The 27,777-nt window shown below is 36.4% G+C and overlaps 1 protein-coding gene across 1 annotated transcript in view; it reads right to left on the reverse strand.

Moving 5' to 3' along the window:
* Positions 1–27,777, reverse strand: part of HDAC9 (histone deacetylase 9) — a 664,661-nt gene that overhangs the window by 113,466 nt on the left and 523,418 nt on the right. The window contains exon 23 of the mRNA XM_033088745.1: positions 13,881–13,999. Within this exon, the coding sequence (XP_032944636.1) occupies positions 13,881–13,999 (119 nt within the window). The remainder of the gene's footprint in view (positions 1–13,880; positions 14,000–27,777) is intronic.

Here is a 27,777-nt window from a genome sequence, read left to right on the forward strand (position 1 = left end):
ATCTTTTTAATTTCGGTCTTATTTTAAATTTTACATTATAGTACTATCAGACTAATTCCCATAAATTGTTCAAAAATAAACATTATCTCATATTTTATATTACAATAAATTTCCTTACTTTATAGTTTCTAAAAAATATGCTTTTGAAAAGGCAACCAGTAACAATGGATGGGTTATAACCCATCACCAATAGAAATGTTCCTCAGGTTTTTTGTGTGTGTGTTTTTATCTTAAGCAACATGAGCAGTCTTTTTTTTTTTTTTTGTATATGAAAATCTTTAAGATGTTTATGGAAATGCTCACTAAGTGAACAATTTTGCTATTTGTCCCAAATATCATTAGCCTATACTATTATGTGATTAGCCTGCATATGAGCTTGGCTAGCTAGACGGACTCCCTGTTAAGTAGAAGTCTAGGAGATTCAGTCCAGCGACATAAGTGATTTCCTGAAATCTGTGGATTCCTGCATTTTGTTAACAGTGCGTATTATTACAGTTTTCATCTGTAAATTACTTTGCAGCATTTAAAAGCCAGATAGTTATGTTATTATCGAGACACAGATCTAGAGGTGTTCAACTCCAACAAGGGTAACATGTTACGGATGCATTAAGCTTGTTATAATCCAGAGCACTTTTGAGGCACATGGAAAATTTAAGGCTATCTAATATCAGCTAACATTTGTTGAGTGCTTACTAAATGTCACTCTTTACGTTGAAAAATGGGCTGTATTATTTAATCTTCACAAACCTATGAAACAGACAGTCCTATGTGCATTTGAGGAAATTGAGTGCCACGACGGTAAAGTAAGTTACCCAAGGTCACACACACACACAAAGTGGCAGAGCCAAAGGCTGATCCTAGAAAATTACATTCCACAGCCTGCTTTTTGGAACTACTACCTAATATTGCCTGGCAGGCTGGATATTGTTTTTCTTTTCTTTTCTTTTCTTTTTTTCCATAGCAACAAACATAATACAACATAGATACTTATGAAAGTATCTTGAACATACACCCATGCACCAAACTGTTCAAATAAAAGAAAAAATAGATTGACATTATAGAACTTAAATACATTCTAAATTAGCTCACTTGACTTTTTTTTTTTAAGAGAACAATCATTCAATAAATGAAATTCAATAAATATCTTCTGAGCCTGGACAATGTGTGAGGTGATGTTTTAGCTCCTGGGGATGTCATATTAACTACAACAGCCCCTAATAGCTCAGTTTTAGCAAAGAGAAATTAGGTAAAGGGAAGGAGGCTGACTGAGGGTGGGAGATGGGCACAGTGGTCAAGGAAGCTCTCTTTGGGAAGGTGATCTCTAGGCTGAGATGACAGCCAGGGAACACTGAAGGGCAGAGAGTGCCAGACAGAAGGAATATCCTGTGTGAAGACCCAGACGTGGGGATGGCCTGTAGACAGATTTGCAAGGCAATAGAATAATGAACAAAGGAGAAAACCAAGGAGGATATGGGTGAGGTGGAGAGTGGAGAGACATGGTGTGTGGTAAGGACAATCGTATTGTAGTTTCAAGAAGAGAATATTAAGCATAGGGGTGATCTGCCATAGACAGTTATTTGGTAAAACAATTTCTGAAATAGGTAGTTTCCCCAGTTTGCAGACAAATTCTACCAAGTCAGAGAAAAGAGGAAAACAGCAGGGAATGAAGATCCTATCTATAGATTACGTTGTTATATAGACTACACATAAGTCATTCCTGCAAAAATTGTGAACATTAGGAAAATATGCAGTAATCAAAGCAGAGATTTACAAACTGCACTTTCATAAGCCTAGGCATTTGTTTTACTTCCTTCATTAAAATAAATACTCTTTTATGCAGGTGACTCATTTAGATTGAAAAATTCCACACTGAAAATTTGAAGAAATGATAGGAGGAGATAAATAGACTTTACAGCCTGGTTAGATCCATACACTTTCTTATGAAACAAGCTGGTATTGACACTCGGTGACAGGATGACGTGGGACATAGGATGAGGAAATTTCGCTAAGATAAGTACTACATTAAAAAAAAAAAAAACTTGGAAGAAAATTATAGATCTGTGCCTTGTCACTTTTCAGATTGTTTGACTGAAAATGCACCACATTCTGAGATCAAGAGGAAGCTCATTTCTACAGAGTTCTTTCTACCAAGGGATCCGGTACAGTTCAAGGTACTCTATCAAATAACAGTAAGGTTACTTGGCTGAAGAGAGAACAGGAAGTTCTTGGAGGTGACTCTTAGTCTGGAACTAACTGAGAGAAATATTGGGCCAAAAAAAAAAAGCGAATTATCTATAACTCCCTGGAATCGTAACACCTGGTGGTAAGACAATCACTGCAAATCCTAGGGACTTATCTTTGACCATGAACCCCAGCGTCTTCTGGGGCAAACCTGGAGGTTCTGTTGAGAAGGAGAGAGGGAGGGGAAGAGATATGTGAGATTCAAACCATCTCCCTATAAAAACAGCAACAAAAACGACTGCATAGACACAGGGAACAGATGAGTTGTTGCTAGAGGCAAGGGTAGGTGTAGGTGAAATGGGTAAAGGTGTTCAAAGGTACAAACTTCCAGTTATAACGTAAGTCCTGGGTATATAATGTCCAGCATGGTGACTATGGCTAATAATACTGTATTGCTCGTTTGGAAGTTGCTAAGAGAGTTGATCTTAAAAGTTCTCCTTACAAGAAATAACATTTGTAACTACATACGGTGATGCATGATAACTACTTACTGTGGTAATCAGTTCACAATATATACAAATATTGAATCGTTAGGTTGTACATCTGAAACTAATATAATGTTACATACCTCACCTACAGCTCAATAAAAATATTTCAGATGTTTAAAAATATCTATTTCAATATGCTAAACATTTCAAAATAACTAAATATTTTAGCCTTTTTGTCATATAAGATTGCAGAAGTATTCTGACATGTGAATCCTGAGCCCAGTCTATGAGTAGGAAAGCAAGAGCATCCCTCACTTGAATGGGCACGATATCACTGACAGCTTATTTTATCTAGAGTTTCACATATTGAAAAATGTTTTTCAAGCCCATTACTGCGTTTGATTCTCACAATAGCCCTCTATTTAGCCAACACAGATATATTTTATATTGTTTCTTTTTAAGAAGAACATGAAGACACAGAAAAGTGAGTTGATAACCAATTAGACCCAAACTGCGGATCAACTCACTTCAAATCTTGTGTATTTTTTCTCGGTAACTAGCCCAGTTGTTCTCAAAGTCTGGTCCCTGAACGGGGAGTAGAGCATCACCCGGGAACTTGGAAATGGAAATGACAGGCCCCACTCCAGATCTAAGGAGTCAGAAATTCTGGGAGTGTGGCCCCGCAAGCCTAACAAGACTTCAGGTAAGGCTGATGCCTGCTAGTGTGGAAACCACTGTGTCAGACCTTAATGACTCTCCAGCCGTGACAGTAGGAAAACTTCCTGGAAGTGGAAAGTACACACTCATTCTCCAGAATTTCCTTGATAACTTAATCAGTCACACATATGCTAGTAGATGAATCTCAGTCACAGAGCTGCGGCCCATATGCTTACACTACTGGTTACTTAAATTATTTCACCGTTTCTTCTTTGTATTGATTTGATTTGTAATGTGAATTGGAAATCAATTATGTTAGCTAGAGGGATCCATCACAATAAAGGGTCAGAACCTATGGTGATGGATATTTCAGGCCAAATAAGGATAATTTTTGTCTGAACTAAAAGCAAAGTTACATTAAGAAAATCCACTATTTTAAAATTTCCCCTTGATAGTGTTTTTTTTTGTCTGTTTTATATTGTTATTTTAATTTTTACTTTTTTGGGATTCTATCAAATCATTGGAAGCCTGGAGAGGAAATATAAAATGTATATCTAAGCTATCACTGTAGTTATGGCCTTTGGGATTTTTAAAACAGTATTTCCAAAAGTAAAATGCTATATTTTACTGAATCTATGATGTCATCAAAATAATTGTGACCATTTTTTAAAAATATACCACTATGAAAATAAAAAGAACACTGCTAATCCAACAATGAAATGCCATGAAATGTAAGAGGCATCCCAATTCAGACTTGTTAAAATATGGAAAAGTACATCTTAGTGTCAGTGAAATGCAGGACACATTTTACTGTACAGTTGCAGCTGGCACCCTCCCTCAAGGCAAACTCTGCTTATGTGTTTTCTGTTCAAAAGCAATGCTGATCTGGCCCCAGTTATGGTCCAGTTATAGTAATTTTGCTCTTCAAAGTTAAGTAGTAGTCATCCTAGCCTAGGGATTCTTTCATGACATCAGTAACTAAGCACGGCAGATGGAAAATATTCTTCTACAATTTGGTATCTGAGTTGTCATGTGGTGTAAGGAAACAGGCAATTGAGCAAGAAAATGAAGGCAGGGGAACAGTAAAACATGGAGCACTCATGGACTAAATCTTGGCTATCATTTCAAAATAAAATCACTCTCAAATCTAAGCTTTGATTGTTTTATTATATACTGACACTTTTCTTTCTTAATTAGCTATGTTGCTTCTTTATGTTGGCTCTTAGATAAGGCAACTATGGTTCATAAGTCATTTATGAATATAAATGTCCTGCAAATCCACTTCCTTGTCTTTGCAGGGGGCTGCGCACCTGATGATGAGTGCAACAAAGAGACTGGTGTGTGTGAATTTTGAGCAAAAGACTCAGTCCCTGACTGGTTCTTCTGTAGAATGTTCCATGAAAACAGCAAATGGGATCTGCAAACGGGTAAGTGCCCATATATTTGAAAAGCTCCGCTTACTGTTTTTGACTTGGAGAATTTTATTCAGATGAGAAATTCATTGTTGGGAAAATTTCGTTATTTTCTGCATTTTCACAATTCAGGATACACTTCTACAGTAATGAAAAACTCTACTTGTTTATTTGGGATATTTCTAATAACCTGTTAAGCCAAATGGAAACTATGTTAAGCTGGAAGTTAAAAGACATGAGAACAAGTTGTGGTTTTGTTACTGTTCAGCTCTGTGATTTTTGATCAAGTCATTTAATTTTTCTATCACTTTTTAAAATTTGGGAATTGTAAATGACTGCTAACTCCTCTTTAGTGACTTTAGGGTAATACGGCGATCCAAGACTATAATAATAAAAACATACGGGAAAAAGGTGCTTTGTATGTATTATCTCATTTAAACATAAAAACAAAATGAGTTGATGCTGAAAAGGGCTGAGTATAATGCCTAGCACAAAGTAAACACTCAGTGATTGCCAGCAGGTATTATTATTATATCATCTATTATAACAACTCTGTCAGGATGAAATTAATGTTCCCTTCCCAGTCAAGAAAACAATCTTCAAGAGGTTGAGTGGCATTCCTGTGGTCATTCTAAGGGCCCATGCCAGGCTTGTGACTTGTCTAATAGATGACCAGCCTGTGCTTTCATCTTCAGGGCTTTAGTGTTCTCAGGGTCACTGACAGGACAGCCAATCAAATTGGCTTTGAGTAGAAAATCATTTTTTTCAATTTCAATTTAATTTGCAAACAGTGCTCGAAAACACCTTAAAATAATTTTTTATCTGTCACATGACTTCTATCCCATTTTTCCCTTAAAGTTTGGATTAGACTTGAAGAATATTAGTACACAACAAAATCCTTTGCCAATTTGAACTAGAAAGGAATGGGTGTGATATATGAAGTATAAAATGGTAAAGAGAAGAGGAAAGATTAGTTGTGTGGGTGGACATGTTTGTGAGAGACAAGGGATACGGACTGTGGTTTGAGGAATAGATAAGGAAGGTAGAAGGCATTCTTTCCTTCTTTAGCAGCCTCCCTCCATGTTTTTAAGCACTACAGGACTGAAAAAGAAACAGAAGTCCAACCTGTCAATGTAAGGTAATACCAGGCAAGACAAAACTGATGAAAAGATGTTCACTTCAATATTGACTATAATAGTGAAAACCTGGAAACAACTGAAAAGTACATTAATAGGAGGACAGATAAAATACAAACAATCAAAAACTCATACACACAGACAACAATCTAGTGGATACCAGGGGGTAAGGGGAGGAGTTATAAGAGAGTAAAGAAGGTCAAATATATGGTGGTAGGAGAACTGACTCTGGGTGGTGAACACACAATGTGATATATAGATGATGTATTATAGAAATGTACACCTGAAACCAATGTAATTTTACTAACCATTGTCACCCCAAAAAATTTAACTTAAAAAAGATTTTAAAATATATATATTAATAAAAATAACTATAAAATAAAAAAATATATGTATATTATATATATAATAGTATATATCTGTAATGGACTAATATATAGAAATTAAAAGAACATACAAATATTTGTGAGTATATATCAAAACAAAGATATTAAAAGCAAAACAAGCAAGTTCCATAAACTATAGGTACAGAATAATTTAATACATTTTGCTCTATATGGTAAATTTAAAACCACACTCACTGGAATAATATTGTGGTGTGTGTGTGTGTGTGTGTGTGTGTGTGTGTGTGTGTGTACTGGAAAAAAACACAAACTAAGAGGGGAAGAGGAATAGGACTTAGGGGCAGTGATTAAAGGGGAATCCACATTCATCTACAGTTTTTATTTCTTTTATAAACAGAAGGCTTGGGGCAAATATAATAAAAATATTTAACTTTTATCAATTCTAAATGGTGGAAATAATGAAGTTTGTTATATACTTGTTTGTATTGTTCTTCATATTTTAAATCATCCAAAAATTTTTAAAAAATTTAATGGGTGCATGGTTTTAAACAAAATTTCTGAATTCCCAGATTGCACTAGTTTATTCTCTCTAAAAGGACGACATATCGATATACAAATCCTTGATGTGAAAGCTTAGTAATTGTTTACAATGTCTGTGTGACTTCCAGTGACAAGACATGAAGATAAGCTTGCACTGTAAGACATATCTGAAGTTTGTTTTACAGATAAGAAATCTTTGGAAAAACTGAACATTCAGGTTTTGTTTTTTAGTGTTTGCTTCAAAGATCAACAACCTATAACAGAATAACTATGCCAGGCATAATGTGAGAAGTAAATTAGCAAATAGAGACAGATGAAAAAACTCTATCTCAAAGTAAAGACTGAGTGTGTGTGTGTGTGTGTGTGTGTGTGTGTGTGTACGCACGTGCACATATATGTGTATGCTTGAAGTGAAGCCTAAGCACCTCTTCTCAGAATGCTTTTAAATGCATAAAGTACACAGATAACACACGAAATTACTATATTGAAAAGAGCTACCAAAATACAGGGGAAAGCCATGGGATAATACATGTAATTCTGTATTAATGCATCAAATAACTAACTGAGCAGCAGGTCTGGTATACACCATCATTTCAAAGTGATGAAGAGAGTAAGTGATCATAGGAAATATCTACAGTAAAGTGATACGGAAATAGCTATAATTTCCACTGGTGACAAGGTCACCTGTTTTACTCATATTACTATGGTTTGTTGCCTACATTTATAATGGGAGGGAATACATGCCTAAATTCATACACCTAATAAGGGGGCAACATTACTAAAAGTAATAATGTAACTTTTTCCATTCAAGTTCATGAGCCCACGAATTCTATCCATGTACTCCTGGGATATCTGTGAACCCAAATTGAAGAACTTCTGAGACAGAAATATGCCCAGCATTTATTCATCTACCTCCACTTCCAAACTGCTCCTTAAATCTGCTGCAAGTTGGAAAATTAACAAGATAATCAACTATGCTAGTTATACATAAAGAATTAAATACAACCTCATTTGGGCAAGAAGCTGGGTCTATACATTTATAAACGCGCTTTCTACATCTATTTTTGCATTTCAGAAGTTTTTCTGTTTGTTTCCTGATTCTTAACTGTGCTTCATTCAGATGGTTCCACTGCTAAAAACATGAGCATCACTGGGTAACTTACTCTGCATCAGCGTATTAATAATGACAAGTACAAGCGCACATCAATATACCAAGGTAAACTGCACAGCTTTTAGGCAGATAGGGCCTCAGGTATCCTCATTACAAAGTAATAATGCTTTGTTTTCTTTTAAAAGCATTGTCATTTATTCCAATTGCTCCGAGACTTATTACAATGATGGAATGCAAATGGATATGGAAATGTAAGATGTAGGCTTTTCTCTTACCAACCTAACTTTTAATTGAATGGATATACACTAACTACTAGAATTCTGCATAGCATCCTAGGACTTCTAGACAGTTCCTTCCATTTTATTCAAATAAGTGTCTAAAAATATCTTCCAACAAGTTACAACCATGTGTTACATATTTTGTGTTCAAATACACCATATAAATGCCCAGACTTTTTGTTGACTGTTGCGATGTTGAAATGATATCAACAATAAACTTCAAAACTACTAACTCATAATGCTTAATCATTTTTCCTTATGCTGTAGGTATAATCATTATTGCCCTATTCTCCCAATTCTTTTTGCTGATTAAGAAACTAACTTGATTACAAAATTAGTGAGAAACAAAATTGAGATTTAAACATAGATCTCTGACGCCAAAACTCTTCTGTACTTTCCTTTAATTTTTTTATATGCTTATTTCCAGGTGATTATTTAAAGGATTCATTCTACCACTATCCTGCTTTTCTGAGCAGGGATGAAATGAGTTAGCTCACCATCTAGATTCTAGTAGGTGTGAACAGCTGGGACTCAATGCTTTTGCCCAAGGCCCAATGTTACAAGGTAACCACGACTGCTCCCATTTAATATGTACATTCTTTTCAATACTATTTCTATTAAAGGGAAATATTGAACAAGTGACCATTGTCAGAAACACAGGTTTGTGTTCATTAAAATATTAAAGGAGATATGAATATGTGGTCTAAGACCTGGAAAGAAGTGGCAGTGATGTGGAAAGCAATAACAATAAAAATCATGAAATCATAATTCATGTAGCATCAAATATATTGGAAGAAAGCGTCTGACTTACTTAAAAGAGTTCATTTTAGCTTTACCAATGAAAAAACAAAACAAAAACAAAAACAAAAAAAACCTGTTAATTAGACCAGTCCAACTTCTGAGGACACAACACAGAAGTATGCTAAGAGAGGTTAATCCGATGGCAGCTGCATGGGGGCACACTTAGAATAATCAATCCTGCCTGAGCTTCCCATTTTCCACCCTAATCTATAAGACCTGAAGCAGTCCAAGTTTAGGATCGATCCTTCAGGAAGTGGCATTTAGTAGGTGTCTTCCAGATACTCCTTTTCTCCACACCTATTTACTGTGCCCTGAAATTCTATTATGAGAAAGCAGTGCGTTGATTCCACTATTACAAATTAATAATAAAAGATGCAACTGCCCAACAGAACTATCACTTTAGCTGTAATACTTTAAAAAAGTATCATCAGGTAATAATTGAAACACACAAGTGAATGTGATCAAGTTCGTTACAGGTTTTGATAATGGAGAGAAAATCAGAGACACTGGACAGTTGTGGACATTTTAAGGTAGCGGTGGAATCATCAGTGAGGGAAGAACAAGAAAAATAGGAGTAGACTTCACCAAAATGTATTTAGTGCTGGCTCAGTCTCTCTTCAGTTCTGTGGACAAATAAAACGTGTACGCAGAGGACATTTTGAGCAGCACACCCTCATGTACAGACGGGGGATGGTGTAGACCAACATAGCCTCATTGGTTTAACAAAGTTTATTTCTTGGCACTTATTTATTGACTGGTTTAGCACTTAACTTCTTAGAGACTTATTTTTGGAGGACTGACTAATCAAGGAATGTTTGTATTTCCCTAGGAATAACTCACAGCTAAGTATGAATTCCTTTATACAGGTATCTGCCCCCACAGCAGTTCTCTCTCCCTGCCAGACACAGTCACAGGGGGAAGGCAGGAAGGAGAGGACCACTCAAAAGGATAAAGGAGAAGATGGTAATTAAGGAGAAGACCGTAAGTCAAGATTCTAAGATAATGTTATTTGATATTTCACCCAACTATTAGCCATTCTTTACTTGTCAAAGTATCACTTGTGCGTTTGCTGAGGGAAATGGTTTCTATCTCAAGTAAAACTACTCCATGTTTATTAAGGGAACATACTTATTTTTATCAGACGTGGCTATCACCTTACAATAACTTTCGAAATTTTTCAAAGAAAGGGAAAATTTTAATTCACACGCTAAAAGCAATTTACACGAACCTTTATTATTTTTGATGACGACACTGTACAGGCTGGGGGTGCTGCAAAATGGTGGATTGATTTTATTCAATTTTATTGTTTGAGCATGGCACTTAGTTGTCACACCAAACTTCTAAAATTGTAACCTGAAGGCAGTTAGATCTAAATGAGAGTATTTTAAAAGATAAACTGATAACTTCAAGGTAAAGTTGGAGGTAGGGTTTAGGGCAGGGTATAAAGATATTTATTCTTTTCAGTTTGGGCCTTAAATCCTGGTGGTTAAGTGAAAGAACAGAACAGATTTTAAGTAATGTAAATAATTTATTTAAAAGTTTAGCACAAACAAATCTGAATATTTTTGTTGTAGTCTCACAGCAGAGAACGATTAATATGTAAAGAAATGAGAGAAGAAAGAAAAAAAATAGTACTAGCCAAGAATCAACTTTAATTTTAAATCACGTGTGTGTGTGTGTGTGTGTGTGTGTGTGTGTGTGTATTTATTATGTCCCTCACAGACTCCACCTACAGGGGCCTTCACTGGCCCAGGACCCAGTCACCATGTCCGTACCACCCTGTGTGTACTTCTTCCACTGTGTTTCTCACTTTATAAGTGGAACTCTGTTTGTATGACAGTTTTCCTCCCCAGATTTCAGGCTCCTGGGAGACAGCCCCCGTCTTGTTTATTGTGGCAATAAATAGTTCTTGATGAATAAATAAGTCTTCTTTAAAGTTTGCACCACTAAACACTGGTCAAGCCTTCACTTTCCAGCCCTCCTCATTTACTTCATATTGTGCGAGAATTTCAAAGGCATTGCCTTCAGCTGCTGTCTCTCCCCCAGGTCCTCGAGGGTAAAACTCCTGTTCCCTCTTTTTGAAATACCTCTATATTTGGGCTGAAAATTTTGTCCCTGTATCAACGAATTCTTCAAAAAAAAAAAAAATCAGGTAGCTAATTAGATGTTTAAAAACAAACGAAAACACTAGTTGTTTTGACTTTACCCTTTCTTTTCTGAAGTATCAAACAAAATTATTTTAAGATTCATTCAATGTGCTAAGACAACAAAATTTTAGCATCTCTGACATGCTGGTAATCATCTCTGACATGATGGTAACCCTCAAAACCACTCTTTACAATCCTTGAAAATTCTACTTGGGGCAGGAGTGAGTTTTGCCAGAATGCAAAAACATTAGGAGAGGAATTTGTGTCTGTAATTTCCACCTCCTTTCCCTGTTAGGTTTCAGCCCATTGCTAGCCTCATTTCGGGACTCCCCTCAAATGCAGGATGACTTCTGGCAGGGGACAGAGAAGGCCCCATATTAATTGTCTGGCCAGAAATTTCAGACCAGAGCAATATAAATGCATCTGCTAGGTGGTTAGAGAACAAAGAGACCCACGGGTGAGCATTTGGGGAATAACTATACAGCTATCCAGTAATCCTAACCTCCACCCAGTTAATGTGGCAGCATCTCTAGAAAATGTAGCTAGAAAACTCAGCTCTGCATGAGTTGATCTAAACAAACAGTTGCCCTGATGTGAGGCTCTGTTGTTTTTCATTTAACTATCATGGGATTAGTCAGTGTCTGTCACAGATTGTGCTTGTAAAGTTAAGGGTCTTAGACACCAAAATGGCCTCTCTACTGTGCATCCAAGTTCTCTATTCTCATGCATTTTATGAAACGTTTTTCTCTAGTGGAAAAAATCCAGTAAAAGTCTTATGCAATTTTATCTAACTACAAATTCAGGATAAGCACTTTGGTTTTAACCCCAATTATTTCAGATGGTAAAATAAATTAGTTCTCTCATCTGTAAAATATGTGAACCATTTTAGATAGCTTCTACTACAATCTCTTTGGGTTCTAAGATTTCCTCTCATCATTGTATATATTTGCCTTATTAACTGCAAGTACTCAAGAAAAGGCCAGTTATTAAATTACTTAAATTTTATATCTGTCTGTTTTTCTTAGTAAACAAATCACCTACTAGAAAAGACATACAAGGGAAGAAATAGATAAGGAGCAGTAGGAGGGTGGAAAGATTATAGACAAACTTATCCTGGCATAGAAAGCAATGAAGAGTGTCCCCAAAATGGATAAAGAAACACAACATAATAAAGGTCTTGGCGCATACTACTAAAGCTAACAAAGAGGTAGAAACCACGTTTCTTATGTTCACAACCAACAGAAACCATGCTGCTATTACTTTCTATTCTACTTTCCAAGACATTTGCCATTTGAACTTGACTTGGCAAAAAAAATGAACAAACAAACAAGTAAACACAAAGATTAATTCCTTCCAGCTAATTCTGAGAAGTGGACTTGTTGTCCCCTTGGCAGGGAGAAAGATCCAAATATAGACATTCTTCCTCCCTGAGGGAGATACGTGGATTTCATAACAAGGTACACCTTTTCTAGATTTCCATCTTTGTTCCATGTGTCTTCTATTGTTTGGGTTTATCTCAATTTGGGGTGCAAGCAGTTTTTTTTTCTTTTCTTTATTTAGACTAAACTATTCACTACTGTTGACTCAAATGAGGTTTATTGCTAGTGGAAAAACTGACTTCCATTTGAATGGCATTCTATGAAGAAAGAAAAAGGGTCAGAAAGATATTTGATATGATCAAACACCTTTCTGTTCAATTTTACCAAAATTGTGGATTATTATGTTTTGTCTGCGTTTGTGGAGTCGCTTCTTCCAATATGTTTTCAATAGACAACAAGACACTAAGAACCCTGGGTAAATAAGAGATGTTAAAAATAGCTACTACCTAACAATGTTACTGGAACAATTAGAGTGCAGAAAACTCTCTTACATGAGATGCCAACTAAAAACAAAGGTTGGCATGATGCTGGTTCTTTGATTCTTTTCAAATTAATAAAACACACTTGATCCAAATTCATGTTGCTTAAAACTATTTGGGTTGTTTCTGATTTGTTTGTTTTCAAATCCTCTCCCTCCCATCCACTAAAAAACACAATAGTGCATCTTATTCTTTGTGTATTTTTTTTTCCTTCTCCTTCTTTTTATAGCTATTCAGAGCACCAACAAACAGTTGTATGTGTGGACTATACATATGCCTGGTTTTCACACTCAGAGAACGCGGAAATTCTTCTTAAAGAAAGCCTCTTTCCACCAGATTGCATTAGGTCACATCATTCAAATGCAATATAACACAAAATCCATTTGTTCATTTGGTGTCTAGTTGCTAAGGAACAGAGCCGAGAAGTTAATCTTTGCAACACAACAGAAAATCCCCGCGCGTAGTCCAGAGGTACGTACAGAGCCTATGCACATGGTGAACCCCACTTTGTATTCAAATCAAAGAGCATAGCATGACTGGGAAATAGCTATTTTTACTGCATGTATCATGGAATAAAACCAGTGACTTGTATTCTCCTTGTAAAAAGCCCAGTAGCTTTTTTAGACTCATGACCTTTCAACGTCATTCAACGTATTTTAAACAGAAGCCCTATCACGTCTGCCTTTAAAGAGCAAAACGGGACTGGTGAAAAACATAAAGGTTCTGAAATGTCCCAACGAGTCCACCAAAGGAGACAAATGAACTTCGTTTTACTTAAAGGCCAATTTCTACGACGAGATGAATCCGAATCATTTTCAAAAGTCTCACCTAAGTTGACTAGACCCAAGTAAAAGGTGCTATTTTTAAAGACCTAAAAGATGTTATTATTGTCATAGCATTTCAGAAAGCCCTGAAGGATGTACTTACAGTTTGCTGTCACTTTGTATCCCCCCAGAGGAGGGGCATGGCCTTCTAAGGCGTCAAATCCAGCGGAAACTAGGACCACGTCTGGATCAAACTCTTGGGCCACAGGCGTCACCACAGTCCTGCACAGTAAAAAAGGCAACCGGTTACACAGGGGAACGGCAAATACCATTAAAAATTGTGCAGTGAAAACCACTTGGCACAACCTCAAGAACTTCTCAAGAATAAAGAGAAGGGGAAAAGAAAACACTGTTTGTATGGATCAAAAACTTATCATTTCCTTAATACCGAATCACTATTATTTTAGCATCCCAATTCAGGCTTTTTTTCTTTCCTTTTTTTTTTCCTCTTTCCAAATTAGAAAAGAAAAATGCTTTGCAGGTACATTCTTAAGCCCATCATTTTACATGCACATCTGTGGCTGTTTTATCCCACTGCCTATAAAAAAACTGCTTCTTCCAAGGGAGTGACTAATGTTTTACAGAGGAAAGTTGAAGCTTTAGTGAAAACCCTGCTTGCTCTAGTTAGTGAGAACTTGGTGTAAATTTGAACTATAAATTTCTTTTGGGAAAAAGTTGCTTTTCCAACTTAAAAAAAACACACACATTTTTAAATATTTGTTGTGGTAGGGGGTGATTCTTGCAAAGGAAAAACATGAATTTCTTTTAATAGACTCCAGACTATAATGTTAAGTGAGTCCAAGGTCAGCGCCACCAGGAATGTGGCAGTCTCATCCATGACAGCAACCCCTGCTGGCCCCACTCAGACACTTCAGCACTTACCTCTTCAGGCTTTTCAGGCCTCCCTAATCCCTTTCTCCTCCAGGCTGGATTTGAGAGAGAGTGACTCACAGATGCTACTGGGCTTTATAAAATTAACATGTTTGTTGAATGTAGGCTTCAAGACCAGTGTGCCATCATTAAAATTCAAATTTTCTAAGACAATTCAATGAAATGGCAAAACTACACAATACAGGAAGTTTAAAAAGTAGTAAGTTCTCTACTGTGTGCTTGGAAGAAAGAATTAAACCAAATATTAAAATAGTTATTCTTGAGTAGTGTGACATAATTGAGTTATTTTAAATTGTTTTATATTTGCAAATTTCCCACAATATTAGTTTTATAGTTAAAATTTTTTTGCATGTAAACAAGAAGTTGATGTGACAAAATAAAAACTACTCATTTGAAACTTACCTAAAGAGAGACATAAATAAAGGAAATGTTTTTCATAACTCTACTACTGTCATAAAAGTATGAAAGTTGTATCCTTCAAACTCATAAACGTACATGACAGCGCCTTCCAAGGAAGTCCTTCCAACAATTGGAAAGCCACTTACATCTGAATTGACCTGTCAGTGAAACTAAATGAAAACCTCATTTTGTTTCCAATGTACAATTTCATTATTTTGTTTTTCAATAAAATTAAAAATCTTCTAATACAGCTACATTATCAGGAGCAGTCTTGCCAATTCTTTTCCTCTCTAATAATACCAACTCCTACATTACAAATTTCATTAAAGTGTCACATATTATCAATTAACTACTTTTCATATGAGTGAAATAGCCATGTGATGTATGATGTTGGGATATTAGATACTGGAATAAGTTGTCTCAAAAGAATCAGAGAGGTTTATCAAGCTACTCTATCTATTTAGTTTGATCAATCCTATGTATTCCCTTAGAAAAAATATGTAGGCAGATGGTTGAACAAGGTTGTATATCCAGTCATGGTAATCAATTTTCCATTTCTTTTCCCTCTTTGTGGAAGGTTTCTCCCCCTCCCTTTTTCTCCCCAATCAGTCTACGCTTATAAGACTGATGAAAGGGTAAACATCCTCCAAGGTACAGCTCACTATCTCTATGAAGGCTTCTCCTTACCTATGGATAGTAAATATATGTGTATATATTTTTGAAGGACAAAGATAGGAGATAAGGATTGCCAATTTTAATGAAAAACATAGATATTATCTACAGAGGGGATAGCTAAAACATACATGTCAGTGTCTTTAGAGACAATGCCACAGAAAGCAAGCTGACGTTTCTCTCTCTTTCTGGAAAAACAAACTGACTAAAAACAAATACCTAGAGAGAAAGACACTTGTGAGTCACCCAGACCAACGGTCAAGTTTTCCCCTCAGTCTTCCTATAGTAAATGCACCAGTCAAAAAGCCCCACTCTGGCATACAGGTCTCCCATTTATCTTTTCAGTGCCTGTTTCTCAAACATGATGGACTGTTTGAAGAAAGCTTCTAGCATGAAAGACAACAAAACCAACATGCAAACAAATAAAAGAAAGGGAACTCAGAAAACCTGAGAAAAGGCAGTGAAGAGACTAGAATTATAAAAATTAGGATTATGCTCAAAGATGTAAGATAATATAGTTGGTCCTCTGTATTGACAGATTCTGTATCTGTGGATTCAACAGATTGAAAATATTTTTTTAAAATGTTATGTTATTGCTGCCATGTACTGTGTAGTTAGGCCTACAATGGTTACATGGTACTGAACATGTACAGAATTTTTTCCTTGTCATTATTCCACAAACAATATAGTATAACAACTATTTACATTGCATTTACATTGTATTAGGTATTATAAATAATCTAGGGATGATTCAAAGTATACGGGATGTTATACATAGGTTATATGCAAATACTATGACATTTTATATAAGGGACTTGAGCATCCATGGATTTTTGTATCCACAACGGTCTTGGAAGCAATCCCCAACATGTACCAAGGGATGACTACACATCTATGAAATGAAAAGAGGGTGTTATTAAAATAAAGAAGAAACAGCAAGCAACATTATTATACACTCTTTAGAAGTTGACAAATTCTCTCAGAAAGTGCAACACAAAACAGAGACATGGAAAAATGTCAGGAATAGATCAGAAAGTTAAAGGACCCATTTAGGAGATCAACATATGAAACAAAGTCTAAAGGAAATTTTAAAAAATTTAGAATCTAATATCCATCTAAAGTGCCAATAAAAACTGAGAATAGAATAATAGAGTTTCAGGCATTCAAAATGTCAAAAAACAATTTGGGTTAGTATCTCCTACTAATATTTTCACAGGAAGGTAGTAGATGATATAATTCATTAAAATGAAGGTATCAACTAAGAAAGAGAATGAGACACAAACCATTCCCCCCCATGAAAACAGTGCTATAAATGTCCATTTTGGCCAACATTTAAAAAAATGTACTCTAACTTTCGAACAAAATGCTAGAAATTTGGTCTGCAATTGGAAATTTGATATGGAATGGAGTTGGTTTTCATTCCACTGAAATTATTGTCTTAATAAAGACATCTTAAGCACTTACAGGGGAAATATATCTGCTTATGCCATGTTATCTCCAGATGTACAGATTCCATTAGTTTATGTTTGAAGCAAACACCACATTTGCTATGTAGGTCATTCCTGAATCCACAAATATATGGGTTTCACAAAGGCTTCCAAAATGTTCCATCTTGCAGGGCTAATCCTATACACAGTGGTACCTCGGTTTTCGAACATAATCCGTTCCGGAAGATCGTTCGATTTCTGAAACGTTCGAAAACTGAGGCACGGTTTCCCCATAGAAAGTAATGCAAAATGGATTAATCCATTCCAGACCTTTAAAATCAACCCCTAAAACTGCAAATTTAGCATGAATTTTACTGTCTAATGATACCATAGATCCACGAAAATTATGGCATTCGTAAACCGAAATGTTCAATGGAGACGTTCGAAAACTGAGGTATCACTGCATTTGAATGCACTCCAAAAAATTAGAAAAAGGATGGAAAACTGGAAAAAAATACATATCACTTGATAAACTCCTTTCACCTAAAGATATACATGGTTACAACTGTCTGAATGGTATTTATTTGTTGAATAAATTAGTGATACCTGGTTATAAGAGTTGTGTGATGCTATGCTACAATATATGTTGTGTACGGAAGAATATGGCAACCAATGTGTAGCAGTGGTGATATTGGTAAGGTTCATTCATTCATTTCAGCAAATATACACTGAGTGCCTACTATGCTGCAAACACTGTTTTGACTTAAAGATGGTGCTAAATTTTGTACTGAATCTTATTTATTTCCTATTGTTGACAAACTCTCCTGCTCAGTACTCTGATAAACTGATGAAACTAAGACTCCACAGATCTCCTTAGGATGGGAATTATTTTAGCAATGTACATGAAAGTGTTTGCACTGTTGTACTGATGTCAGTCTAGATTGATTTTTATTCAAAAAATCTATGTTGTCTGAAAAATTAAAAAACACATTTGAGAGTATTAAGTGGGAAAAACAATGGAATTTTTCTTAAATAGAACAAATCATCAAAGGCATTCATTTAAAACTTTTATTTGAAGAATTGGGTTTTCTGGCTAAAGACAGCAAGGAAAACATGTGCTTGCCCCTCATCTTTCCTAATATTCCACTGAAAGGAAAGTATAGGAATATAAATATGAACTCATGGCTTTAAATATAGATCCGGTAAACAGACACAGAAACAACTTTAGATGTGTGTATGCACAGGTTAGTATGTATTTCCTAAAAGCAATGACAGCTCAATACCAAAGAGCACAATTAGTGTCCAGATCTTATTTTCTAAACTCAATCTCTAATAAGAAGATTGAGGGATTCTGAGAAGTGGTCGATTCCAGGATTACATCAGGGAAAATACAAGGTATGTCTGGAATATCTTGTGGTGACAGAAAACAATGAAATGCTCAAAAAGGGATGGGGACATGTCAGTTGGGAATAGGAACCCAATATGAAAGAGTTCCCAATGCCCAAAATTGGAACAATTTGAGGAACAAAATAAATACTGACAGTATAAGATTATAAGCCGAAGAGCCAAATAAGTATCCATGAGTCCACTCAGAGAATAGAAAATAACAGAATAAACAGACAAAAGAAGAAATAGCACTGTCTTACAAAAGATTTCAGCTAATAATGATAGAAGAATGGGAGGAAATTGAAAAATCACCATTTGAACAAGACAGATATAACTGATGCAGGCAAGAGCCATGGAGGGATGCTGAAATTAGTGGTCAAACATTTGACAACAAACATGATATTTACACAATCCTCAAGTATTTTCTCTAAGATATTATAAAGGAAAAAATGGAAACATTACAATGAAGACACCTGCAGATACCACCTTAATGAAGTAATCAGGTTAACATCTCTAGCGATAATACATATTAATATCAGTACTCGCTGGTATGATACACTGAGAAATGGAGATCAGTTCTACAGTATTCTTGTTAAAAATACATAATCTCAAATCTGATGATAAAACACCAGACGAGCCTAAATTGAGGGACATTTGACAAAATAACTGACCCCTACACTTTAAAAGTCATGTCCAGGAAAGACTAAGGAATTACTACAGATTGGGGGAGACTGAATGGACATGAGAGCTAAGCACAGTGTGAGATTCTAGATGAGATCCTGGAACAAGAAAAGGACATTAGTGGGAAACTGCAGTCCCACATAAAATGCGTAGTTTAGCTAACAGTATTATACAAATATTAATTTCTTAATTTTGATAACTGTACTATGGTTAAGTTTTTAACATTAGGGGAAGCTGGGTGTAGGGCATATAGGAACTCTGTGCTGTTCTTACAAGTTTTCTGTGAATCCAATAGGATTCCAAAATAAAATGTTATCAAGTTATCAGAATATAAAAAAAAAAAACTTAAATGTAGAATAAAAGAGGATCAGACAGTTGTCCACAAACAGTAATTTTTTTTTTTTAATAAAGTTCCAGGAGGGAAAATTTTTTAAGAGGGAAATTGACCGAGTACATACCGAAAAAATGAAACCAAAAAGAAAGCTACTACCTTGAAATGCTCTGATGGGACCACAGAAATTAAAGAAATGTTGCTTGGTTAAGAAGGCAAAGACTACATCCCAGCACGTTAATTACCTTTCCTTTATGCCAGTAACCAGTGTACAATGCCGGGCAGAGCATTCAGACGACCATCTCGAAAGAAAAGGATGTGTCTGAAGAAAGCCAAGGCTTCTACTGTGGGTATTGCTGACCCGAAATACAGTCTTCCTTATTTTGTCATTTAGGGAGATTCAGAGAACATGAGCCATCTTCTGGAATGCTCACCCCAAAGTAGGATTTGGGGTCCACACACTCTATCCCACACCCGCTGACACAGAGCTCCTGACTGACCCATTTACACAAACACAGGGAAAACCAACACCAGTTACTACTTTCATAAACAGCAATGGCAAAGCAGGAATTTCCTAGCATTAAAAGGAGACCCAGTACGATGAAGAAAAAGAAAAGATCAAAATAAAAATAAATTTTAACAGCTCTGGACAAAACAGAGATAGTTCAGGCAACAGAAATAATAATCTCAATGAGATTCAAGAAAACATTTCATTTTTAAAACACAGACATGCTGTTATGAAAAAGAACAAAGAACAAGGGAAACAAAGATAAAAATTACAATTGCATAAAATAATAGACGGATTGAAGAAATAAAATTGAAGTAGTCCTTCATAAAAGGAAGCAAATAGATAAAATATATGATAAGTGGGAAAATATGGGACATAAAGGATCAATGCAGAAGTCCTATATTTGAATAACTGGGTTCTGAGACTGCTGAGAAAGGGGGAAATTTTTCAACTAATAACAGAAGATAATTCTTAGGAACTGAAAAATGATTCAAGTCTATAGATTTGATTAGTCCAACCAGTGTTAAGGTCTATGTATAAAAACATACACACACTTAGCCATATTTCTCATGATATTTCAAATCCCCAGAGATCCTTCAAAAAGAGAAAAAGGCTCTATATCTCTGAGTCTATTTCTGCTTTGTTTGTTCGTTTATTCTGTTCTTTAGATTCCACATATAAGTGAGATCATATGGTATTTGTCTTTGCTAGAGGAGAGGGGGTGGGGAAGGTAACAGTATTAGTATAAATTTGTAGCCACAATATAGCCACGGGAATATGAAATACAGTTTGGAGAATATAATCAATAATGTTGTAAAGATTTTGTAGGGGGTCAGATGGGCACTTGTCTTATAAGGGAGACCAATTCATGGACGGTGTAGATGCCTGACCATTGTGCTGTACACCTGAAGCTGAAGCTGAATAATATTGAATGTCAACTATAAATATATATACGTATATATGTATATATATAAATATAAATATATATATATATATATATATATATATATATATATATATATATATTCACAGGATGTGGAGTGCAGCATAGGGAATAGAGTCAATGGAATTGTAACAGCTATATATGATATCAGCAGGGTGGTAGATTGGGGGAGGGGAGTTATCACTCTGTGAGGGGTGTAAACGTCTATTACATTGTTTTGTACACCTGAAACTAATAAAAGAAAAAAGAAAAAAGGCATACTAAAAGGAGACGGAAAATAAGGTTGATATCATAGTCCGGGTCAGCAACACTGAACGTCTTCACATGGTGAGGGAAAATTATTTTTAAACTTTAATTACGTGCCAGCCATTACATACTAGTATTCAAGTATGTTACTTAAATAAAAATACTTTTAAGATATTTAAGAACTCAGAAATTTAATTCCAAAGCACCCTTTCCGAATCATTAGTTGAGAACGTACTTCTGCAAAGCAAGGAAGGAAGCCAAAGAGATAGAGAGGCATAGGACCAAAGTAGTGGAAATAGCATAGCAAGATGATTTGTAAGTGTATTAATTTGCTAGAAGACAAATGATTGAAGCAATAATAATGGCATGTATGCATTTTCGTCTTCACCTGACCACTGGAGATTCTCTTCTAGAAGAGTTATCCTCTTCCTATCCCCTGCAGGTCCTCTCCCCAGGAAAGACTCATGCTGGAAAGAGCACATTGAGCTTTTAAAATAAAAGGAGCAAAAACACTACTACTAGTGGTAATGAAAGGAGACATAGGTCATGTGACCAGACACTAGATGGGATAAGGAGAAAAGAATCCCATTCTGGATTTCTCTCTAAGAAATGTGATTCTGAACCTCCTCAATTAGAATCAGATCTCTGAATGGATTTCATCTCTAGTCGATGGCCGAAGAACTGGTTGCACTGAGACTGAGTCACATGCTGTGCTCTAGCTGACTCAGACTGGTGATTGCCCAGGGTGCACCTGCATGTGTGCCCAGTGAACAGGATGCCATGCCATTCCCACCTGTGTCATGCTCAGTGCAGGGGAGCACTGCTCTGGTGCTAAGGAAAACAAAAGGCTGGGTTCCTCAGCCTTTGACTCAAATTTTAAAGCATTTCACAGCATTGTAACCTATAGAGTTACACAATAACATTTCTGTTTTCATTCAGACATCAGTTATTGAACCCTTAACATGTGAGAGGCACTGGGATTATGCCAGAATTCAAAGATATGAATATGTGGTAGCTCTGTCCGCAAGCAGTCCATACCTTAGAAGGAAACACAGGTGGAAAACATGTCTTTGAAGTACAGCATGATACAAATTGACGCACTAACAATGCACCAAGAGCCAGAGGGGAGTGTGCAGCCACAAGGGAAAAGACAGGACGGAGAAAATCCACCCGAAGCGGGAACATGAAAAAGTGACCTTGGACAGTGGTGTGAGAGGTTGCCAGGAAGAAAATGCAGAGAGAACTGTTCAGGCAGATGGCGGGCAAAGGCATGGACACTGAGGGCCCGGAGACTGGTGACGAGTTTGACATGACTGGAGCACATGGGGCGGCAATAGCAGAGAGGGCCTGTAGATGCCAAGCCCTGCGTGTTTGGAACAGAACCAGGAGAGCCAGGTGTTGAGGAAGCCAGGGGTTGGGGATGGTGGTGGCAAGTGTTTCAAGAACAAGAGAACAAACTGTAGTATAAAGGCATCACAAAGGTCATCCCATTCACTTTCTTCACTCAACAAATCTCTACCAGCCACATGCGATATGATATGCCAGACGCTGATGTGGCCAGGGTTAATAGCAAACTAAGTCCTTGATCTCTTGCCTTCGTAGAGTTAATATTCCCATAGAGAAGACAGACGTTGTATACATAAACAGGCAAGTATGTAGTAAGGTGAAAACTAAACCGGGTCATGGGAAGTGGTACCCATTTAGACGTGGGTACACAGAGCAGGCTACTTTGAGGTGATGACAGTGGAACAGAACACTGACTGGATGAAGTGAGGGGGTAAAGCAAGTGGATTCTGGGGAAGGGCACCTGCTTGTGGGAATAGTACGTACACAGGACCTGATGTGGGAGGGTCTTGCACGTATTCGAGGCAGCACAAGGAGGCCATTGTGGCTGACACAAAATGAGTAACGAAAAGATGTTTGGAAATGAGGTCAGAAAGGTGGCATAAAGCCAGTCTGTTAGGCCATTGTAAGGCCTTCGGATTTTATTCTGAATGAGAAGAGAAGCTGGAAGTTTTGAGTAGGGCAGTCAGATGATCTGACATGTGCCATTTCTGTCCTCATCTAGTAAGCTATGTATTTAAAAGTGTCCCTTTAGAATTAAGAGGTCTTTTTGACCTCTGATACAGCTGATTCTGATCCCCTGTATAATTTATAATGGCATGTTATAATCAGGCAAATATGGATTATAGGTAAAAAGGCAAGCCTCCGGTTTTCTTTATACTTTAATTGCAGGTCATTGCTTTAAAACATCAGATGATAAAATTACACATTTTCAAATGGTACAAGGACTTCTGTTCTTTTTAGATTTTTCTAGCAGAAACCCAAGTGCACATAGCAGCACACATACTTTTTCCCCCATCTGCCTATGTCTGTGCGTGAAGTGCGGAGGACACTCCCAGGGAAAGCTTTTCGTGACAGTTCATGCTTGGATGCGCCGTGAAGGCAGCACATTAAAGGGCCGCTGCCAAACAGGTTCCGGGGAGCAGCTACGGAGGCTGGATCTCCAGGATGTCCCCAGGGCCTCATGCACCAGGGTCCCAGTGCCCTCCCAGGAAGCACCAAAGGGAGGGATATACCCTGCGCATCTGTGGAAGACGACCAGCACTGGGAACTCTAAGAGACAAATATAACTGGTTCTCCATCAGCAACTCCAGCTGGACCTCAGGCCTGCTCTTCCTCCTCAACCTTCACGCCACATATACTCACACACCCAACACACCCTCACACCCAACACACACACACACACACACACACACATCCGTCTTCTTTCCTCCTTCAACCTCCTCGTTCTTTATTGCCTCAATTTTCCATCTTTAACAGTTCCCTCTTTCTCTCCCACACCCATTTCCAATCCATCAGGAAATCCTGTTGTCTACACATTTAAACTATATCCAGAAACTTGCCATGTCTCAACACCTCCTTTGTCATCACCCTGGCCTGTGCCAACATCTCTCCCCTGGATTACAGCCACAGCTTCCTTAGAGGTACCCCTCTTACCTCTTTGACTTCCCCTCTTCTGCACTATATTCTCAACACAACAGTTAGGTGGGTATGTTTAATCAGGTCCCCGTCATTTTTCTCAGGGCAAAAGTAAAGGTTTTTTAAATGACCCACCAGTGTCTGTGTAATGCATCTCCCTGTTCCCATCCCTTACCACTCTCTTACGGCCAGGACTCGATTCATAAATATGCCAGATGCTCTCTGGTCATCGGTATTTTACACTGGCTAGCCCCTCTGCCTGGAGTGCTCCTTCTAAGTCCCCTGCCGCACTCAGATCTTTGCTCTTATTATAATCTCAGTAAGACCTTTCCCTAAAATCCGTTCCCAGAAGAACCCCCACCTCTTTTATTCTTTTTCCCCCCATAACACTTACTTACTACCTTTCAAGGTCACACATGATCACTTATTTATTATGTTCATTGTTTATTTTATTGTCCAGTTCTCCCCACTAGATAGATGCCAGCTCTCCAAGGGAAGAAACTGCTGGCCTATTTGTTCACAGATGTATCTATCCCAGGGACCTAGAAGTGTGTCTCCCATATGGTGGATACGCAATAAACAGTTGTTGAACAGAATGCCGAATGATAACCTCTCTGGTTTTTCATGTTTTCAGCTCAGGTTTTCTTGGTCCCTCCCTCTTCTTCAGCCTATGCACATTTCACAAATATATTTTAAATGCCTCTTTTAGTAAAAGGTCACTCACATTTCCATTGTCACTTCATTGTATGTGAGCTTTTGGTTTGAGTGCCATTGTCAGATAATCCTACTTTTTTTCTTGGTCAGGTGATTATAAAATTCTCCAAGTAAAAAAACAGAATAGGGATGATTGTTATAAGAATATGCAAATAGTCATCTAATTCATTTTAAACCTGGACTTATACTGAGAAAAAAAAAAAAGAAAAAAATGGGGTTAAACAGTCTTCACAGCTCCAGAAGATGTGGCATATACATGTAAATGAGGTGGCTTCTGTTTCTTTATATGCTGTTTTTTTCTATTTTCCTTTCCTCTATCTACATACCTTTTCTTTGTCTCCATAATTCTGCTCAATATGAATTTCCTCTGTTCTTGACCTATTTATTCATTGATTTAGGCATGTTTCTCAGGGTCTAGTCCTTTTGTATTTGTGGAAAGCAAGCATTACAATAGGAAGTCTGCCGTGCAGAAGACATTATTCTAACCATCTTACTTTGATGAGCATTAAAACACTGTATAAATGAGGGGGGAAGTGGAGTTTCTCAAAATCCTTCAAAACAGGGGACCAAATTCTGCATGCTTTTCACTGGGTGCCATCTCAAAATTGAATTCTCTGGCTTCACTGTACAACTGTAGAAAGATCAATGAACTTAAATTCAAGACATCTGGTTTCTATCTTGGCTCTGCTCCTAACTGTGTGACCTTAATATGTGGTCGTTTCTCAGCTCTTCGTTTCCTCAACTATAAAACGGATGGTGGGGAGATTCATCTAGATGGTCTCTAAAGTCATATGCAGTTCTCACAAAATATGATTTTTTTATTATGTCTTAGAGCTCCTACATCAAAGGGGGGCATTTATTTCCCCTTCTTATGCTCTTTCTCTTGCAATTTGATCTTAAAAACCATTGTTTGGGTTAGGGGTGGTATTAGGTATTAGGTGAAGGTATTCAAAAGGTACAAGCTTCCAGTTATAAGATAAAAAAGTACTGGGGATCTACTGTACAACATGATGACTGTAGTGAACAATACTGTATATTTGAAATTTGCTAAGACAGTGAATCTTAGAAGTTCTCAACATAAGGACAAAAAAATTGTAACTCTGCAAGGTGATTGATCTTAACTATTAACTAATCTTACCCTGGTAACCATTTTGCAATATATGCTTATATCAAATCATGTTGTACACCTTAAACTTATACAATGTTACATATCCATTATATCTCAATACAACTGGTGGAAAACAAAAAAACAAAACCTTGTCTGAAGCTCAACAGCATTTCTGATCAAAATCTTTGTTACATACTCACTGATTTGACCTTATCCTTTCAGGTTAATTCTGAAGTATGTCTTTCCTTTCATGACTGTGTACTCCAGAGTCAAGAGCACATCTTATAGATGATGTGATACAGAATTGTACACCTGAAATCTATGTAATTGTACTAACAATTGTCACCCCAATAAATTAAAAAAAAAGAGCAAATCATTTCACTCCAAGAACAAAGTATTTATGAGCTATATTACTACAGCAGAATAATCATTTTTAAAGAGATTAGAGCTTTAAATATGACATTTAGTGAGTTTATATTATTATTTTGCTACATTAAAATGCTAATTATAGTACTCTGTATTTTTAAAAGGATGAATCGTTGATGAAGATAAGGAAACTGTACAAACAGTACACTTTAAAAGTTGGCATAACAATAGATCTAAGATCTCACTGTATTACTACATTTAAATGTATGTATGTGTGCATATATCATAATACCACAGAATATATCCCAACTAGGAATATATATTCTAGCTAAATATGTATATGTGTGTATATATATATATATATACACACACACACACACACACACATATATGTATATAGTATCTATATCTATATCTACATATACACATATATTCCTAGTCCATAAAGTTCATTCTTTTAATTAGAGTTTTAAATATGACATTTATTAAGTTCATTTTGCTTTAAGTACATTAAAATGCCATTGCTAATTTCAGAACTCTGTTACTAAAAAGAATACTTGAAGGGACTAAGGGAATTTCCTTGCCTAAGATGTGTCATACGGCCAGTAACAATTCTGACTAATTCACAGATATTACTCAATGTGTCTGTGAGCTGAGAGCTTGGAAAAAAAACTTTCTCAAAAGTAACTCTTCCTGACTTTTAGGACACTGTCAGTGAGTGTCACATTATATTTATATTATTTATATTTGGTGTTCCTCTGAATATGGAATGATGTTGCTTTCTAGGCAAAACCCTAAAGCATAGCAAGCTGAGCAAAATTATAAGCTTGCTAGTCTATCAAAATGGATAAAGTGAATCTTATATAATTACCATGCACAAACACAGTGGTAACAGAATTAACAGATTTGTTTTTGTTGAACTCTACTTTGAAATTTGGTCTAGAAAAATTAACAAACCAGAATTAGGAAACTCTGAGAAATGCTTTGTTTAGACTTTTTAAGTCATGTAAGAGTTAATATTAAGATTTTATTGAAATGAACACTCTTTTGCTTTGAAATACAGAATGAAATGTATATATGTTTATATATGTCCCTTCCAAATCATTATTTCATGAAAGTATATAAATACATGTATTTTAATATGCCAGAAATGTGACTATAATTTTGTAACGGTGGTTTTCAAAAAAGTATTGTATCATGATTCCAAATGTGGGTCCAGTAACTTACAGATGGTCTTACGTCTTTAGTTTCATAAGTATTGCTAAATCATTTCTTCCACATTCGTAAAGAGCTAGGGCTGGAAAGGAATGAGAGCTCTGCTACTAACCAGTTAACAATGGACTGAG

This window comes from Rhinolophus ferrumequinum, chromosome 20 (genome assembly GCF_004115265.2).
Source record: "Rhinolophus ferrumequinum isolate MPI-CBG mRhiFer1 chromosome 20, mRhiFer1_v1.p, whole genome shotgun sequence".
Classification (NCBI taxonomy): Eukaryota; Metazoa; Chordata; class Mammalia; order Chiroptera; family Rhinolophidae; genus Rhinolophus; species Rhinolophus ferrumequinum.